Consider the following 19,818-nt stretch of genomic DNA (forward strand, 5'->3'; position numbering starts at 1 on the left):
ACATTGACCAGAGATTAAGACATTTTATACTTTATAAGTGGATGCAAACCTCACATTATAAGTCAATTTTATAAGGTTGAGTTAGACTTAAAATTCACTTCTTAACATGATATCAAAGTCATTCTAAGCTTATCCTAGTGAGTGTTTGTTGGATTTATCAGACCACCCGTTACCAGATCATTATCAAATCATCCATAATATATAGTTTCACACTCAACATGAAATGATGTATTGATGTATTGAAGATCTCATATCGACAAAAGAATTTATGAGAAATTGGTAGAGTGGTAGACAAAAGAGCTAGGTGTTGAGCACTTGGGTGTATACTAGTGTTAGTTATATATAAAGGATTAGTATGCAGTGAAGATGGTGACTACTCAAATGGCCCTATATATATTGTCCTATAGTGATGGGGAAGGATCACAAAAATCCAAGTTGGAATGGAAGAGTTTAGGTTATTTAATTAACATTTTTTTATATTTCAAGACAGAGGCACATGTAGAAGGAGGACCCCTGTTCCTTTGTTAGGATCCTTTGCCTGAGGAAAATGATGCATACATAATTAATGCTAATAGACATTAAGAAAGAGAAAGAAAATAAAATTGAGATGTCACAAAATAAAAAGAAAGACATAAAAGAATAATTTGAAGTGTTTTGTAAGTTTGCCTTATTGTTAGCAAATATGTACTATGTATAATCTTTTCTTTTCTTCTTTCTCTTGTCCATGTTTTCCCTTGTCCCTCTTAACTTTCATACTTGCACACACTTTTTTTATTTATTATAAATATGTACTGTGCAAACAACTAATTATTTCTATATACCAAAATAATATTCATAAATAATTAGATATCTTTATCTTCAAGGGTTAAATAACTTTTTTGGACAAAGATGATATAAAGACCATGTTATCAACTTGTGAAAGTTTATTTTTTGAGTCTCACATAAGCTAAATAATAAAAAAAATCAATATAATATTTAAGATGTAAAATTCTCATGGATATATAAATTAATTAATTACAATAAAAAAATTGTTATATCATTTAAAACACAAGATTCTCTTATTTAATAATTTGTTTTATTAAGATCTTTTCTTGTCTTTACATTATAGAATTCTAAATGTAAATTTGTGTCTTAGGTTAAGTAAAAATAAAAAAAATAAGAAGACTCACAAAATAAAATAAATCAATTATTTTAATTTTTTTTGATTCAAAGGTGTCTTAAATTTTTCTTTATATGTAATGCTTGTCGCACCTAACTTAAAAGAAAAATAAAAAATAAAAGTAGAAAAAAATTATATATAAACATTAGGGTTGATATAGAGTAATATGGGAAAATAAGTATTTTAAATTTGGTTTAAATATATTTTATTTTTTGCAAAACTAATATATTTTAATATTAAATTAGATATAGTTAATGATAAAAAACCACAAACAATGGCATGTATGAATTTAATAAGCTGATAATCATATATATATATATATAAAGAAAATCATTAAATAAAAATTAATTTTTAGAAACTAAAATAATTAATTACAATAATAATTAAATTAAAGACCATTTTGTAAACTAAATAAATTTTTGACTTCTAAATTACTTTTTATTATTATTCAATAGTTTCTAAATTGGTATTTAATTAACCACCAATGTTTTTACTACTAAATTTAAAATCTAAATAATTAATACTTAAAATAAAATAATTTTAAAATTATATTAATTAAATTATAATTATAAATTGATGTTTTATAAATTGATGTTTTTTAATTATGTTCTCAAAAGTAATATTTTTGTATAAAATTTTGCCTTGGTCATTTATATTTTGAAGCAATATGTATTAATTAATTGTATCTTAAAGACATGACGTGATGAAAAGAGTAAAAGAGGGATACAGAGGCATTCTTAGTGGCACAAAACAGAATATGAAAATCGAAAATAAAATTAGTTTCATGTCTGTCTGGTTTTCATTTGGTTATCTTATGTTAACATTGTCGGCATCTTCTGCACCATTCTCTATATATACATCATTCTTTCTCAACACACTTTCCCAACACAACACAACACAACAACATTAACATTAACACCATGCCTTCACTCTCAGAAGCCTTTCAAGATCACCCTGTCTATCTTCACCACCACAAGCACCCTGACTTCAACTCTCTGCAACAACAATTCCCCGAATCTTACGCATGGACACAACCAGATTCTGATCATCATCATCATTATTCCGATAACACCACCACCAACACTGTCCCTGTCATCGATTTCAAGGACCCTAATGCTTCAAACCTCATAGGGCATGCATGCAAAACATGGGGTGTGTTCCAACTGGTCAACCATGGCATCCCCATCAAGCTCTTCACTGACATTCAGACGGCTTGTCTTGCCTTGTTCTCTCTTCCTCTTCACCAGAAGCTCAAAGCTGCTCGCTCCCCCGACGGCGTCGCCGGCTATGGCCGCGCCCGCATCTCCTCCTTCTTCCCCAAACTCATGTGGTCTGAGTGCTTCACCATTCTCGACTCCCCTCTCCACCTCTTTCTCCAACTCTGGCCCCAAGAATATGCTAAATACTGGTACGTAACCGGATTTTTTTTATCAGTAAAGAATAATCATTTTATATAAAATGAAACACTTTAAAGATGTCTAATTTACTCTTATAGAGAGTCTCAACTTTTATCCAAAATACTTCAGGTGTCTCAAACCCTATACAAACATTTAAGTGTGTCTTAACTCTTATACAGACACTTCAGGTTATCTCAACTCTTATACAGACACTTCAGGTTATCTCAACTCTTAACACATTTTATATGTTTTAACTTTTATACACAAAATGGTCAAAGTCAAGCTATTGAACAGCTGAACATTTCAGACTTTACACGTAACTAGATTATCAAATAACCCTAATTACAAATACCGTTAACACTGCTCATTATAATAATTACAAGAATTTAGTACCTTTTGTTTTGGTTTTCTTGATGAGATATGTTGTTATAGGTCTGGTTTGAAAAGAAGGGTGAAGAGAGGGTTTTGTGAATTTTGTGGTGAAGGTTCCACTACGCAAAGTTAGAACCCCATTTTTCTCAGGCTAATGCAGTTAGCAAAGATCACTATAATGACAGCCAAGGACCCACCCTTATGAGAATCTACCACACTATATCCACTTGCTTCCCATTCTCACTTTCTTCAAATCCAAGATTATATATATTAGGTGGTCCACATCAAAATATACTTCCTATTTATCCACATCAAAATCCTATATAGTTCTTTGTATAAGGATTAATATATTTAATTTATTTTTTGTTTATAAAAAAAATTATCCACACATACACTATATATGTAATTAAGTTTGATTAATCTAAATAATATATGTCATTTAAAGATTTATTAAAAGTTTAGAACTATGCCTCATAGTGACTTTGAATAACCTAATAATTTATGATGCTAAACTTGTATGTATTTTGACAGTGTGTTTATTTTTTCATTTGCTGCAAAAAGAAAAAGACTGATATAGAGAGAAAGAGAAAAAAAATGCTAATGTTGTGAACTATATTATATAAATGGGTGATATGATATGAATAACTTATATTTAATATTTTCTAAAGCTATTTTATTTATAATTTGCAGTGAGATTGTGAAGGAATATGAAGCAGCCATGAAAAAACTAGCAGCGAAGCTAATGTGCCTTGTCTTGGCTTCCCTTGGTATTTCGAAGGAAGATATTAAATGGGCCGGGCCGAGAGGAGAGTTCAACGGGGCTTGCGCGGCCCTACATTTGAATTCTTACCCGAGTTGCCCGGATCCGGATCGGGCCATGGGTCTGGCGGCCCACACGGACTCCACGCTGCTCACAATTCTGCACCAAAACAACGTGAGTGGGCTTCAGGTTCTGAAGGACGGCGAAGGGTGGGTGGCGCTGCCGCCGCTTGCCGGAGGGCTGGTGATTAACATTGGCGATCTGCTCCATATTTTGTCAAACGGGTTGTACCCGAGTGTGCTCCATCGGGTGCGGGTGAACCGGAGCCGGCAAAGGTTCTCAGTTGCTTATCTATATGGGCCCCCAACAAACGTGGAGATCAGTCCAAATGAGAAATTGGTAGGCCCAGGTAGGCCCAGTCTATTTCAATCGGTGACTTGGAACGAGTACCTTGGGAAAAAAGCAAAGCATTTCAATAAGGCTCTCTCTGCGGTTAGGGTTTCTTCCTCTATTAACGGTTTATTTGATGTAAACGAGGATCAGAACAACGACTTTCAAGTGGGCTAGAACCATAGCCATAATAGCCCATAGCCCATAGCCCATAGCCTTCAACTTTTTTGACCCTTCTTGGTCAACTCTTGTACTAGCCATTTTAAAGGCAAAAAGAAAAAAAATATAAAAATAAAAATTCAAAAAACCCTTTGTTTGCTTATACAGAATCTGGTTTTGTGGTTAGGGTACAGACAACAAGAAAGTTGGAGAGGATTAAAACACACCATTTTTTTCTACTTTTATTTGATAATAAAAAATATTATTATTTAATTTAAATTTATTTTTATTAATTGAATGTAATATTTTATTATTGAGAGAAGTTGTAAAGTGAAAGTAAGAGAAAAATGTGAGTGTCAACAAATAATTTCTCTAAAAATAAAAAAACTATTTTAATATCTCAATTTTTTTCTCTTGCATCTATTTAACAACTATATACAATAATAAAATATTTAATTAAATTATTTAATTAAAATATAAATTAATAAAAACAGTTATTAAATGGGAGTATAAAGTTTGAAGAGTATCATAAGTTTGAAGATTGCATTGTACATGATCAATGACACTTAAGTCTATTTGATAATAATTTTACAATAATTTTGTACAAACAACAACTTTTTAATTGTATATGTTTGGAATACTCAAAATATTCTTATTAAATATTTTTTTCTGATAAAAAAATGACAATTTTTTTTTATCCTCATCAAATGAGTTTGCAACCTTACCCCATTCTAACATTTTAAAAGCAGAAAGCAATGGACAAAACTCAATTATAAATCTGATGTATCATAAAATATTCAATAATAGACACTTCAACCATTCTTCGTACATGTATGGTGGATCTTAGTGCATGGCTGATTTTTTATTTTATTTTTTAGTTAAGGATGTTTAGAACTATCTTGTTTATATTTGTTCCTTTCAAATTTAGTGTTATTATTGTATAAACTCGTACATATGTACATTTGTTGATAAGGGTTAAATCTAGGTTTTAATTCCTTTTATATTATTTTACTAAAAAATTATTAAATAAAAATTAATATAAAGAGAATAAATATTTAGTTATTATATTGTTAACTTTCAAATTATGATTATTAAATAAGTTTATGAATTATTTAGTTGTTAAATTAATCTCCAAAATTAAGATATACATATTTTAATTACTTCAAATCTAATACTATTACTAAATTATATACTATTTTAAGACTAAAAAAACTATTAATATCTAAACTAGTTTTTAATATCTAAATTAGTATGTAATTACCAACTTTAGAATATAAATAATTGATAGCTAAAACTTTGATAACTAATTAGATACTAATTTAGAAATTATTTATCAATAATAGAAACTATTTTAGATATTAATAATTCTTTTAGTTTATAAAATAGTATCTAATTATTTTTTTTTCTAAAATTAGTTTCTATTTAATAATTTCCTAGTAGTGTAAATTTTAGTTTAGCCCCTATTTACTTAGTTACTAATTCTTTAAATTGAGAAACCATTAGTTCAAAAACAAATTTTCTTATAGTATTTCTATCATAGGAATTATGTGAAGAAGCTAATAAAATAGAATAAAATTTATTATTTACTGTATAATTAATTTCTTTCTCTTATAGTATTTTGGATATTAAAGGGGAAAATAGCTATAATAATCTAGAAGAATGTCGTAGAATTATATCTCATGATATATAGTTATAAAGGATAGATTGATCTAGCTGGGAAAAATGAATTAGTTATACTATAATGAGTTCTAAACACTGTAGAATTTTCTTATCACAAAAGACATCATTGATCACATTTTATTGGTAATAAATAAAGCTTGATTACATGTATATATTAGAATTATGATGTGAATTGTTTCACCAAAATTATGAAGGAACCATTCCATCTGATAGAGACAAAAGGGACAAAAGAACTTAACAGATTAGATTGGCACTATTAATAGTTACTTGATTAAAAAGAAATGGTCCACAATTATTTGACAATAGAAGATTATATAACGATTCCTAAGCTTTAATTTTTCCAGTGTCTGAACATCTGTGTTTTACATACGACATTATAAAACTAAAGTTGAAGATGGTCCATTGTCCGTTTCTGCACATGGACTCAGATAATGCCAATACAGAAAAGTACTAAACATATATGCTTTTAGTTTTTATTCAAAATCATATTATATGTAAAAATGATATCCTAAGAAGAGATGCCAAATACTAATTATCATAGTTCTAAATAGATGCATGATGAATCATATAACTGGCACATTTCACTCACTTTATACTCCAGATTAATGCAAGTTTCATAGCACCAAACTTTCTGAGTTTGTTTTTGTATAATATAAGTGTACCGGTCGGAACCAAACAGGACTTAGAAATCTTGGTACCCGGTTTTGGTCGATCAACATGTTCAAAATGCATTAAGATTAAAAGAAGATTAATAAGCTTAAACCGTATGAAAAAACTAGGTAATATGTTTTTAATCAACATAAACATTAATCCAGTCCAATAATACCGGTCCATAATAAGCATAATAGTCACAACTTTCAAGAAGAATGTACGTTATTATCGCGCATTAATTACACCAAACACAGAGTATTTATCTGAGCGTCAGAGAAAAAAGAGAAAGACAGAGTAAGCCAATCTAGTCTGAGAAGTACGAGGAGGAGTGTGAACCGACCTTAGACGGAGTTCAACAGGCAGAAATTTTCTCAGTTCCTTTTGGACGAAAACAATAAATATCAATGCGTGAAGCATAAGAAGGAAAATTTTGCTTCAATATTTAAAAAAAAAAGTGTTCAGTGGCGTGCTGGGATTATAGATACACTACACAAGATGATTGATTAGTAAATCTTAAGGTAGTTTAAAGGACTCCATCATGAAAATGATTGAAGTGCAAAAAAGCAAAGGACAGCAAAAACTTCAAAACAAATAATTGGTTTCTGGTTTGGAGCATAGCAAAACTTCTTTGTGTGTGTTGTTGTGTTTCAAGCACGGGCAAAATGCTTTTAGAAATCACAACTATACTTGAACTGACATGATTTGTAGCCACATACGTTGAGTTACACAATGCAATTACTACTAACTATATCAAAGGACTTTTTTTCTCTCTTTCCATAAACCAAATTAGGACTTTGTCAAATGTAAGGTTGTCTGTTAGCCAATATTTCAAAACCAACCTCAATCACATCAGCTACAAACTGTATCATGGTATTGTGGAAGAGTGTTGCAACAAGACATGCAGATGTTTCATCAAACTTTTCAGCAGTGATGAAACATTCAAAATCACATGAAGTCCAAAGTGACATTGTTAGAATGAAGAAATTATAATATCTTGACACACATTGTAAGGAGGAGGAGGGTTTGTGCATCCTTTTTCTTCTGTGATCCCACTACAGGAGCAGAAAATCTATGATGATTTTCAGATTATTGTTGGGTGGCAGAAGAATGAAAAATCATAAGAGGTATGAAATGTTTCATTTGATCAATGTCTTTTCAAGCTAAAAAAGACTGGTTTATACTCCGAATCTGAGGCCTACATAGAATATTGTTATGATTAATCTTATCAGTATGATGGATGATGGAGACGAATCTTTGGTTATTTAATTGCATTTGGAATAACTCCAAATGCATGTCACCTTTTTTATTCTTCTTTTTCATGCATTGTAATATTCAGTGATACATCAACAATCTACAATATTATGAGTCTATCATAGAATCTTTTGAAGAGCCAACTGCACTAACTTCCTTTATGTTATTCCATCATAGGGTCTTTTTGACAGATACCTCCACTTTCACATGTTAGTATATATATATATATATATATATATATATATATGTATGTATATGTATATGTATGTATATATATGTATATGTATGTATGTGTATAATTATATTATCAATAACTTCATATAAAAAATATCAACAACTTCATATTATTACTTCACCACTAGAACAATCTTAGTGATTTTGGTTACAACTTTACTTGCTGTTTGTTCAAATTTATTAATTTAAATGATTTATATTCCAATATTTCAGAACCAAATATTAAGTAGTTTTAAATTAATTTTGTATTATACTTAAGTTGATAACTTGGTCATTCCACTAATAAGACTAATGTTTGATAAAAAAATTAGTTGGAAGTTGAATAACTAGATGGAGCTCTTAAGATAACTTGTAACTACACAAAAATTATTAAATAAAAATTAAATTTAAAGATAAAAAATAATTAGTTGTTATATTGATTAAATTAGAAATCATTTTAGAGACTAAAAAAATTTTTGCTTTCTAAATTAGTTTTTATTATTGTTATAAATTGATATCTAATTAGCTATCAAGTTTTTAACTACCAATTATTTAGATTCTAAATTTGGTAGCTAAAATCTTGATAGCTAATTAGATATCAATTTAGAAATTATTTAACAATAATAAAAACTAATTTAGAAATCATTTTTTTTATCTAAAATGATATATAATTTAGTTATTATAGTAACTAATTATTTTTTGTCTCTAAAATTAGTTTTTATATATATTTTATGATTAAAAATACACTTTGAACTGTCCTTTTCTTTTAAATTACTTTTTTAACTATTAGATTTTTTTATTCATAAAGGAATTATTTTAATTGCATTTTTTTTAGTTTCAGTTATATATTTTATATTCTACTATTAATCTTATATTATATCTTAAAATATTTTAATCAAGTTTATAATAAGTAAAAATAATGTATACTTTAGAAGAGGTATTATTTTGTTATATTAATTAATATATTCGTTAAAATGAACAGTTAAACATGAAACTATTGAAAAAACTAATAAAAAAATTAAAATAGATCCGTTATTAGCATTTCTAAAAGTATAATATTGAATTAATAATATAATCATTATTAATATTACAATAGTTCAAATAGTATAAAAAGAGAATAACGAAAGAAAATAAATAATTTACCTTATCTCTTATTACTTAGGACTGTGACTTACTAAAATGAATATTTCAAGCTTGAGATCAAATTTTGTGAGTGGCCCAATATAGAGGATGCACAACAATAATAAAGTTGAGTATTATAGACTCAAAGTGATTCTAACACAATATTAGTAACTAATTTTATATATAACCCAATCTTATAAAATTAAATTATAAAAAAAGATTAGAACCTATAATATATATATATATATATATATATTCTTATTTCTATTGGAAAAAAAAACTCCAATATTATTTAGAAACAGTAATAAAAAAACTTAATAAACATTTGACGAATGAAAACTAAAAAATAAAAGAAAGTAACATTTAACCTTTTAAAAAACGTTAATTTAAAATATATTCTCTTAGTAGTAAACTAGGAAGGCCATTAACATAGTTGTTTTTATATTTTATATATAATAATTATAAAAATTATGCTAGTTAGTTGTTGATATTTCAATGTATAAGTTAATGTATATTATATAAAAGGATACAAATAAAAAAATATTATTGTATACAAGCAAAATATGTTTAGTGCATAGAGTTGTTACCTACTCTCATCTAACATAAAGAATTAAACAATTTTTTAAATAAAAGCTTTCATATAAAAGATGAAAGCCTACAATACCAATGAAAAGTTTCTCTATGAATAAATCCTAAATTAGCCAACTTATCAGCACATACATTCCATTTACAAAAAATATGAGTAACCCTAAACCTAATTTTTCCACAATAATTAAAACAAGTATTTCATCGATTACGAAGGATCAAGGAACATTTGTCCTAACAGTAAACACAGCACAAACCAAAGCAGAATCACATTCTAGCCAGACAAGACATTAATAAGCCTCATCTTTTGAGTTTCCTCCATAGGATGTATAACCCCATATAAAACTCAGCAACCAGAGCAGCCTGAACTTCAAAAAACGCAGAAAAAACTCAAATAAATTCCCCCATACTCCCACGAAAAATACCTTCACAAGTAGTAAGACCAGGATATCCCTAGTAGCCCCATCAGTGTTAATTTTAACCCAGTCTGGTGAAGAAAACTCTCATCTAACAGGAAGAGGACGTAGAACTTTATCAATACGAGTGTTAATACCAAAAAACTTGAACACATTAAAATCGAACATATCATTCTTCATTTAAGCAATTTTCTTAATTCTATGTTTTGTATTTATAATTGGAGAAATTTATATAAGATAAGTTATTAGTAAACTCATTTAAAAAAATTATTTATAAGTCTTATTTATTTTTATTTTACTGATGTGTCTTGTTTTCAGTTAACTTTTATACTTTTATAATATAGAGAACTTGTTATTTTTATGATCCTATTAACTTTAAGTATTAGATAATCATTTTCAAGTGAACCTCCCATTTTACTTTAGAGATTAATTAGAACTTGATACCTGTTCTTATTAAGTTGCACACCCAAACTCATTTATGGTAGAAACAACTCCTATTATCTTTCAATTTTGTGTCAAATACGAGCAATCAAAGGTTGATTAAAAACAACACACATAACAATGGTTTTATTAAGTCCAAGGTAAATTGCGTAGGGAACATTTGAATGATGAATGACCACACTGTAGTGGTACAACACAACCAATGGCTGCTCAAACACCACAGTAAGTGAGCAGTGCAAACTGATCTCTCTGTCCTTTTTCAGTGTAATAATACTTGAGAAACTCCATATGATCAAAGGGTTTGAAAAGCAGAGGGTGTTCCTCATCCACCAGCTCCTCTGGGGCTTTTATTATGCTCCCTCCTTTAGGGATAGAGAACAACCCTGCAGAGTATCTTGTCTCATTTCCACTCATCATCACTCTATGAAAGGGTGAATGCAACCTCCCATTTGCCCATGCCTGCAACATTTCACACTCATCCAATAATTACAAATTTGAGTACACAACTTTTTACTGTCATTCAATTAGAAGTAGTCATGTAAGATAAGTTTGATGATTTCTGATTGTGTTGGATATTAGAACATTTCATAATAAATAACTCACCTTACGACCGACTTATGAGACCGACTTATGAGGTTGAATTAAGCTCACTTCTTAATAGATTGATATGATTTATGCTGTTTAAATGGTAAGAGATTAATAGAAAATTTACATTGAAAGAGTCACCAATCATGACAACAAAACTGTGAGGGGAAGGCTTGTAGCTTATCCATGTTCCATCTTTGGTCAACACCTCTAAACCCTCCACTTCATTTTGGTACAATATGGTCACTATGTTCTTGTCTGTGTGTGCGCTGAGGCCCAGCTTTGTGTCACTGGTTTGAGGGCCTTGGTATTTCATAACCCTCAGGAGATAATTGGTTGAGTTCATGTGCTCCTCCAAGTACTTCTCAACACCCAAGCTCTCCAAAACCATCTTCCTAATAATCTGATCCAACTCTGCTAGCTCCTCAGAGAAAGATTGTATAGTTTTGCTGCCAAATTACAAGACAAAAAAGAAAAAGAAAAGAGTTAAATGAAATACAAGTTTCAAAATATGTATTAGAAATCCGAGAAGTGATATATTGACAACTTGTACCAGTCTACAACTTCATTTTTTTTGTCTAAAATTTCAAATTTTTTTCCATGAAATGACAAAAATACTTTTTCTTCTTATCATGAATGTATTATTACTTTGAAATTCGTATATGGAACAGGTTGTGAATGTATTATTACTTTGAAATTCGACTCGGACATACCTAAAATTTGGGTTTCCATTAGGCCACATGGTGTTGGTCAAGCTTTCTACTTCCTCATACACAACTGCATCATCAATGCCCATGCTTTCAAAAAGTGGAACCATAGGATATTGCCCAACATAACCATGAAAAAGCTTCTTAGACACATTGAGTAGCTTTGTTTGCAGAGGGAGATCAAAGAGTTCTTGAAGTGAACCTAAAATGGCTTTTCTAAGCTCTAAAGGAACTCTATCAAAAACTGCTTCAAAGCAACCAAACTCCACAAGTGCCCTGTGGACTTGGGACTTCACTGCCTCCCAATTAGGGTCCTTGGCCTCCAGTTTGAGGTCAGTAAAGTTGATTACTGGAAGCTTTGGAGTGTCTTCTGAACCCATATTTTCACTTTTCCTTCTCTAATTTGATTACAAAATTGAAGGGTGATGCTTAATTTAAGGTGGATTTGAAGGCATTCATAGTACATATGCTATATAATGCAACAACCTCGTTGATAATATTATAACATTAATGTTGTTGTATGGTGTGACAGAAAATATATTGTGATTGGAAAGAACCAAGCATGTGAAGCTGACACTGCAAACAAAATTGGTTGGGTTTTTGGCTTCAGGCTCTGTTTTGGGCTTATCTGATGGAGTTTATTAGACATTCACAACCAACCAATTGTTACAAAAGTTAAACAATTTTGTTTGGTTTCAGCATCACACACTGTTTTGGGCTTATTTTAATTAATAATTAAAGGCGATCTCATTTGTGATTTGTGATTTTGAAGGCAGATTTTGATTGAATTGTAGTATAAATATATATTTTTTCTTTATTCTATTTTATATCTCCAATTATTTGATGTTTTAGGTATAATAAATAATGATACTAGACTCAACAACTGAAAATGACCTCCCTGCTACAATATTTATGGTTTAAAGTTTAGCCAGAATGTATATTAATTTAAGGGTTTTTTTTATTTGATCAGCATTAAGGGTTAAAGATGTAAAATTGTTTTTTTCTTAATCCAAATTTTGAACATCCTAAATACTTACTGTTCTTGTAATTTATGAGACCAGATATTCCCTATCAAACACCTCTTCAAGCTTCACGTGAGTTGTCCTGCCGATATTTCGTTCGAGACAATCTAAGAAGAATATATGCAATGACATTCTGCCGCTTAAGTCAGTTTAAGTATGCAATATTAGCTATTTTAACTATAACTATCATTATCCTTTTATCATGGATCTTCCTCTATTTATACTTTTCTACGACTTCATATCTTGTACAAACTAACGCATGCCCATAACTTCTTAATCATGCTTAATACTTGTTAATTGAGTTAGCTTCAACTAGTTTAACGACAGCATATTTATGGTAAAAAAATATTTAACTAATTTTTTATTAATAATTTTTACATAATAAATAAATTTTTAATATTATTATAATATTATAACAATTCCATTTTAAGTCTAGAGTGATGCTCTATCCGAGGGAGGGAGAAGCCCCAATGCAAAAATGTAAAAACTAAAGTGAGTCATGTGGTTGAATGAATATTTTTGAGTTTAATGAAAAACAGAAGAAAGTACAAGAAGGCAATTTTAAAAATGAAATACTTTTTCATACAATTTTTTTTTGAATTTGTTTATATTAATTTTGTATGTACTTAAACTCAAAGCCATGTTATTGAATGGTTAAGTAATAATGATGATGAATTGGTGTGGAGGAGCATTTAGTAAAATATAGTAAAGTAGTTAATTTGGAAAAGGAAAGCATGTTCTTGTGGATCTTTCACACCATCAATTCTTATCATATCTACAACTTGTGTCTAACACTGGACCACTACAAATTAATCAACTTTCATGCAATTATTCTTAGTACATAATTTTAATTTTTATAATAGTTTAGCAGAGATTAATTGTGGTACCACGATGTTATCTTCATGCACAATGTTTGACATGCTTCCTTCGATTAGCTGTCTACTGTGTGGAACCAACAACACAAGAGCTCAGACAAAAGTAACATACAAACACGACAATGGAATTAGGTTACCATGGTTTCTTTAACAATTATATCCCTGTTTAAAAACCTCTGTTTCTCTTTAAATGAGTCATCTATTATGTAATTACACTTATTTGTATATTATAAATTATTTTATCTATCTTTCAACACATAAGATTGGTTATTTGTATATTATAAATTATTTTATCTATCTTTGAACACATAAGATTGGTTAATATATGTGAGATTATATATTTATTTCTAATCCCAAATTAATAATTATAAAAGATTTACATTTATTTATATATTAAAAATTAAGTCTATATTCAGATATTAATTATATATATATTAATAATATATACAAATATGAACCAATTCAGAAATATTCCTTTATATAAATTGTACTTTATTTATCTCTTTTCTTCCAAAAAAAAATTTATCTATCTAAAAAAACAGAATAAAAAATAACAACAAAATGTCAACAAATCAATATGAGAGTTCGAACATCAATTAAAATATATATATTTATTGACAATTTCGTATCAAATTCTAATAATTTTTTTTTTATAAAGTTTTCGTGTTAGGCAAAAAATTCTAATAATTTAGAATGAATGAAAATTAACAACATATACCACATATTTTAACATTCAACTTTCAGCTTTTTTTTCTCATAAAAAGCAAATGCATAATTGAAGCATTTTTATAGTAATAAAAATAATAAAAAAATTAATTATTGTAATAATTATTAAAATAAAACAAAAATTATTATAGTAACTAGTGGGAACACAGGCGTGTATCCGCATTTCTTATTTTTTTCATTTATATATATTCATGTTTAATATTAAAATTTGAATAAATAATATTATTATTTGCACATTTATATTAACAATATAAATTTATAGTATATTATAAATAAAAAATGATATTATCATTATTATGTAAAATTATTATACTTTGTGTGAATTGGCTTAACAATGCGAGTAATGGATCATGTGTTTTATTCTTTACACAACATATATGTCCATTTCCTCTTTCTATGCAACTATTTTTGAAAATTAACTACTTTTTCAATTCAAAACCGCTAATTTCTCCTGTATTTTCACTAATATTTTTTTTCTCAAATTTGAAGAGACATTCATCTTTCCATGTAACTACTTGAAAAGTAACAACTTTTTCAATTCAAAATCGCCTCCAACCTCTATTTTAATTTAAAACTGTTCCTCCACATATATTAAATATTTTAGAAAAAATAAAAAATAACAACACTATCCATAATATAATAATATAATTAAATATTTATATAAGGATAAAATAGAGAAAGAATTAAGAGCAATCCTCTTTATATATAAGTATATAATAGTTTCTTTTACTATGAAAATGAAAAAAATATTAATATTAATATAATATAACTTAAAAATTATAATTTTTTTTACCAAAATCACTCCTATTATTAATTGTTATAAATATCTTTTTTTTTCTGTATCTTTTTTCTATCATTCTATTCTCTTCATAATCTTTTGGACCAAACTAAAGTAGGCAATTAGAATTTATCTTTTGGAACAGACTCGACGGTATTTTTTTTTTAATTCTTAGGGTTTAAAATTTCACATTTTTTTTAAAAAAAAAGATATATAATATACATGATCAGGAATTTCTCCCTCTTTTATTAGTTTCCAAACTTTTATTTTATTTTTTATAAATATATTTTTAAAGCATTCATAATTTAATTTTAGTAAAATTAATCGGCAGGGCCTTGAATTAATTACATTTTTAAATTAGGCTTCCAAACTAAAAAAAAAAACTATAACTGAGTCTGTGATCTTGTAATTTGATTTAAAGTCTGTAGACTTTTTATAGAAAGTCTCAAGAATTTTTAACCAAACGTAAACTAATTTAAGATTTTGTAAACTAATTTTAGAAGCATAATTACAAAAAAAAATGTACAGTATCAAATATTTAATCATAGTTTTTAAGCCTAAAAACTTAATTAAAAAAGTTCAACTAATTCATGACCTAACGATTAATTTAATGTTTGACTTATACAACCTAATAATCTAATACAGTTAATAACTTAACTCAAACTCAAAATTAACATGGCTATAAAAGCTCAATTAATTAAATTAAACAGATTTTTCTTCCAAATACATTGTACAATCGTACTCCAAAATTTTAGTTCAATAATCATATTAAGAACATAGACCAAAATAATTTACAAAAAAAATCATTGTACTTTACCTTTAAACAAGAAAATTAATAATCTTCTCAATAATAATTTTAAATTGAAAACTAATTCAATCTCTCTTATTTCAGCCTTTATCTCATATTTCTTTCCATTTCAGAAAACTTTTTTTTTTCCTTCTGAAATCCCAATCTTTCCTTCCATTAAATATGATCTGCTAAAGGAAAAACTCACACAATCAATATACACGATATTAGAAAAATCAGTATATTTTTTCTTCGTTGGGTAATTAATGAAAATGGACAGTGAGAAAAATAAAGAGAGGAACGCAACATGGTCAATTTTTAATGAGAAAAACATGTGAAAGAGAAAAACTACAAGATTTAAGTGTGTTTTAAATATATATATATATATATATATATATATAATAACATTATAAAAAAAATTGAGGATTACATAGTTTTTATGAGCCAATGACGAGTTGAGCTAAAACGTAATAGATTAACTCATTTTGATATTCTTAATTAATATAATGTAGTTTTGACTAATAAAATTTCTTCAACTTTTTATCACGTATCATGATTATATGAAGAATATTTAATAATATAATAAGAAATGACTATAAGAAAATGATATATAAGAAAATGGTAAGAAAAAATATACAATAATTGCATAAAATAATTGTGTATAGTTTGATAATTATTATTTTCTTAATACTCCCTCAAGTTGGTAGGTGAAGATCATGAACCCAACTTGTGTGTCGCAGCGTTTCTTGTCCAATGTCTTCGTAAAAATATATGTGAGAGTTGATACTGTGTCGGTACATAAGAAAGACTGATTATCCTAACTTATAATTTTTCTCCTACAATGTGACAATGACTTTTCCAATTACTTTTTTCAATTTGTTTATATTAGAAATATCTTTTACAATGATATACATGACATCAACATATAATAACATTATAAATTTTTGTTCTAATAGACATAGTGGTTGGAAGTAAACAAATTCAAATTAAAAATATAGATTCTTTCTCAACCTACACACATAGTATTTCTTGTCTTTAAATAAGAAACCTCATCCTCTAAATCACTATGAAGGAAAGAAGTCTTCACATCTACTTGCTCTAACTCGAAATCAAAAGTAGCAATTAAGCTTAAGAAATGAGTGACATTTTCACAACAAGTGAAAAAGTCTCATTAAAATCAATACACTTTATTTGATAAAAGTCATCTACCAGTAATCTAGATTTGTATCAAGGAGACATGGAATTACTCTCACACTTGATCTTATAAATTTACCTATTTTTCAAGACCATCATCTTGTCCTTAGACAAATTCACCCAATCAAAAGTGTGATCATCATATAAAATTTTAATCACATTCTTTTCGACCATTTTTGTTTTTCTTCACTCTTCATCGTCTATGCATAATTATATATGATTTTTCTCATCTATTAAGATCACGATCTCATAAAAAGAATATCTATTAGAAATTGAACTTGAGGTAAAACAATAAAATTTCATCTTTAACCTGGTCCTCCTTATCATCATAAAAGAAACATCTACCTCATTTACATTAATATCTATATTCTAAATAAGCTATTAAATTATTTAAAATTAGTTATATCACAGTCTTTCAAGTGTATAATTTACCACCTTATCAATTTTTAATGATTGTCTTTCATCAATTTTCTATCACAACTTCTTAAAATTCTTCTAAAGAGAGTCATAAAACTTATAACAAAATCCATCATCAACATAACCTATATTGAATCTTTCTCTTTGGCTTGGAACCAAAAACTCTCATGTAATTATACTTGATATTATAAAATCAATTTTTTTGACCTCACTGTCCAAAGCAACAATAGAATTAAGATTAATAACATGCACTTCAATTTACTATGATCACAAATAAAAAAAGAAGATAAAAAAATTAACTTCAAGACAAAGTTGTTATTATGAATAACTTATCTTTCTATATTTCAAATAACGATCCAATCGTGGAAGATAAAGAATAACTTCTTTTGAATTTGTTGCCCATAAATAGTGAATAAATCTGTAGTTGCAATTCAAAAATTTATATTCTAGTAAAGATACAAATGCACAATATATATTTTTTTCTTTCTTATAGTCAATAATGAGTGTGTTGTTCATAATTTTAATATGAAACCTCTCCACTTCAACAAATGATAAACAAAATCTCTATACACCTTTGAATCTATCCTCTGTCCAAAGAAAGGGAACCAAAAAAGTCAATTGAAACACCTAATGGTGTTAAGTTCTAATGTTCCATACTTGGATTAAAAAAAGAGAGAACTGAAGAAGAAGAAGAATTGTGGGTTTATTTTTGGCCAACTTGCCCAAAAATAAATTGGATCTCCCCTGAAATTGTTATAAGAAAATTTAGAATTAGAGTTTGTTATTGAGGCAAACACATGGAGTGCATAATCACTGTTGTTGATTGGGAATTTGGCATGATTTGACTTATAGAATTCAATGGAGTCATGTTCTTTTCCCCCTAATGTAGCTAAAGTAAATAAAATAAAGGAAACATTCAAATGCTGGCAATGGAACTTAAGCATTTTCTTTCAGCTTCAACAAACAAAATATTTCATAGAAAAAAATGACCTAATAGCACAAACTCTATCTAAGTAAATTTATATTACTCAATGTAGCATAAGCAAATACAGTGAAGAAAAAAAATTAGCTACCATGAATTCATTAGAGACTTAAAAAAATTATTAGTTTCTAAATTAATTTTTATTGTTGATAAATAGTTTCTAAATTAGTATCTAATTAACTACCAAATTTTTTTTTACTAAATTTATAATCTAAATAATTGGTACTTAAAATAAATATGAGACATTTTAAGAATATTTCAACCTATTCCATGTAAACAGTATGTATATGCATAATTCTAAAAAAATCTAAAAATCATCAAAATATATATATATATATATATATATAAATCCTATATAGTTATCACAAAATTCCTACTTACCTCAACTGCTCACCTATATAAACAAAATTATTATGATTTCAACTATCATTATTACACTCAATTAAACCAAAACAACTAAATATACACTACAATACAATAAAATAAAGAAAATAAAACGAATTTTTAGAAATCAAAATAATTAGTTGCAATAGTAACTAAATTAGAGACCATTTTAGAAAATATTTTTTTTTCTATTATTGTTAAATAGTTTCTAAATTGGTATCTAATTAGCAACCAAGGTTTTAGTGACCAAATTTAGAAATTAAATAATTGGTAGTTAAAACCTTGGTTGCTAATTAGATATTAATTTAGAAACTATTTAACAATAATAGAAATTAATTTAGAAACCAATTTTTTATTTAGTTTCTAAAATAGTCTCTAATTTAGTTACTATTAGAACTAATTATTTTGGTTTCTAAAAATTGTTTTCTATTTCATGATAATTTTTTTTAGTGATAAAAACCCAAAACAACAAATAAGTTTATCATGATTTAAATAATAATAACTATTTTGAAAAAAAAAAAATGAGCAACCTACAAAATACATATGTTTGACTGAAAACATATCCTCAAAATGTATTTTGAATAAAATATTATATATATCTCTAATACTGTTATTATATATTATCTGCTTAAAGGACTCATTGCAATCAAAGTGAGACATAACTTAAAATAAAAGATATTTCCAACATCAAGAACTAAGAAACCCTTACTTGGAAAAAGACATTCACCAACCAAGTGCTTCTATAATTCAAGGATTAATCTGATT

The 19,818-nt window shown here is 27.5% G+C and overlaps 2 protein-coding genes across 2 annotated transcripts; one reads left to right on the forward strand and one right to left on the reverse strand.

Moving 5' to 3' along the window:
- Positions 1-1,997: 1,997 nt before the first annotated feature.
- LOC137819614 (gibberellin 3-beta-dioxygenase 1-like) lies at positions 1,998-4,403 on the forward strand. Its single transcript, XM_068623514.1, has 2 exons — positions 1,998-2,567; positions 3,619-4,403. Exons 1-2 carry the CDS (start codon positions 2,080-2,082, stop codon positions 4,253-4,255), a joined length of 1,125 nt encoding a protein of 374 aa, XP_068479615.1. The 5' UTR covers positions 1,998-2,079; the 3' UTR covers positions 4,256-4,403.
- A 6,288-nt stretch (positions 4,404-10,691) lies between these two features.
- On the reverse strand, positions 10,692-12,496 carry LOC137818516 (probable 2-oxoglutarate-dependent dioxygenase AOP1). The gene is made up of 3 exons (XM_068621987.1): positions 11,895-12,496; positions 11,309-11,630; positions 10,692-11,055 (listed from the first exon to the last, which is right to left on the reverse strand). The coding sequence occupies exons 1-3, from the start codon at positions 12,266-12,268 to the stop codon at positions 10,807-10,809; spliced, it is 945 nt and encodes a 314-aa protein (XP_068478088.1). The 5' UTR covers positions 12,269-12,496; the 3' UTR covers positions 10,692-10,806.
- Positions 12,497-19,818: the final 7,322 nt, after the last annotated feature.

Source organism: Phaseolus vulgaris, chromosome 10, assembly GCF_000499845.2.
Source record: "Phaseolus vulgaris cultivar G19833 chromosome 10, P. vulgaris v2.0, whole genome shotgun sequence".
In the NCBI taxonomy this organism is placed as follows: Eukaryota; Viridiplantae; Streptophyta; class Magnoliopsida; order Fabales; family Fabaceae; genus Phaseolus; species Phaseolus vulgaris.

Coding starts and splice junctions, on each gene's coding strand:
- LOC137819614 (XM_068623514.1), top strand. CDS start 2,080: ATGCCTTCACTCTCAGAAGCCTTTCAAGATCACCCTGTCTATCTTCAC. Junction 2,568..3,618: donor CAAGAATATGCTAAATACTG/GTACGTAACCGG, acceptor TATAATTTGCAG/TGAGATTGTGAAGGAATATG.
- LOC137818516 (XM_068621987.1), bottom strand. CDS start 12,268: ATGGGTTCAGAAGACACTCCAAAGCTTCCAGTAATCAACTTTACTGAC. Junction 11,631..11,894: donor AATGGAAACCCAAATTTTAG/GTATGTCCGAGT, acceptor GTAATTTGGCAG/CAAAACTATACAATCTTTCT. Junction 11,056..11,308: donor TGATTGGTGACTCTTTCAAT/GTAAATTTTCTA, acceptor GAAATGTTGCAG/GCATGGGCAAATGGGAGGTT.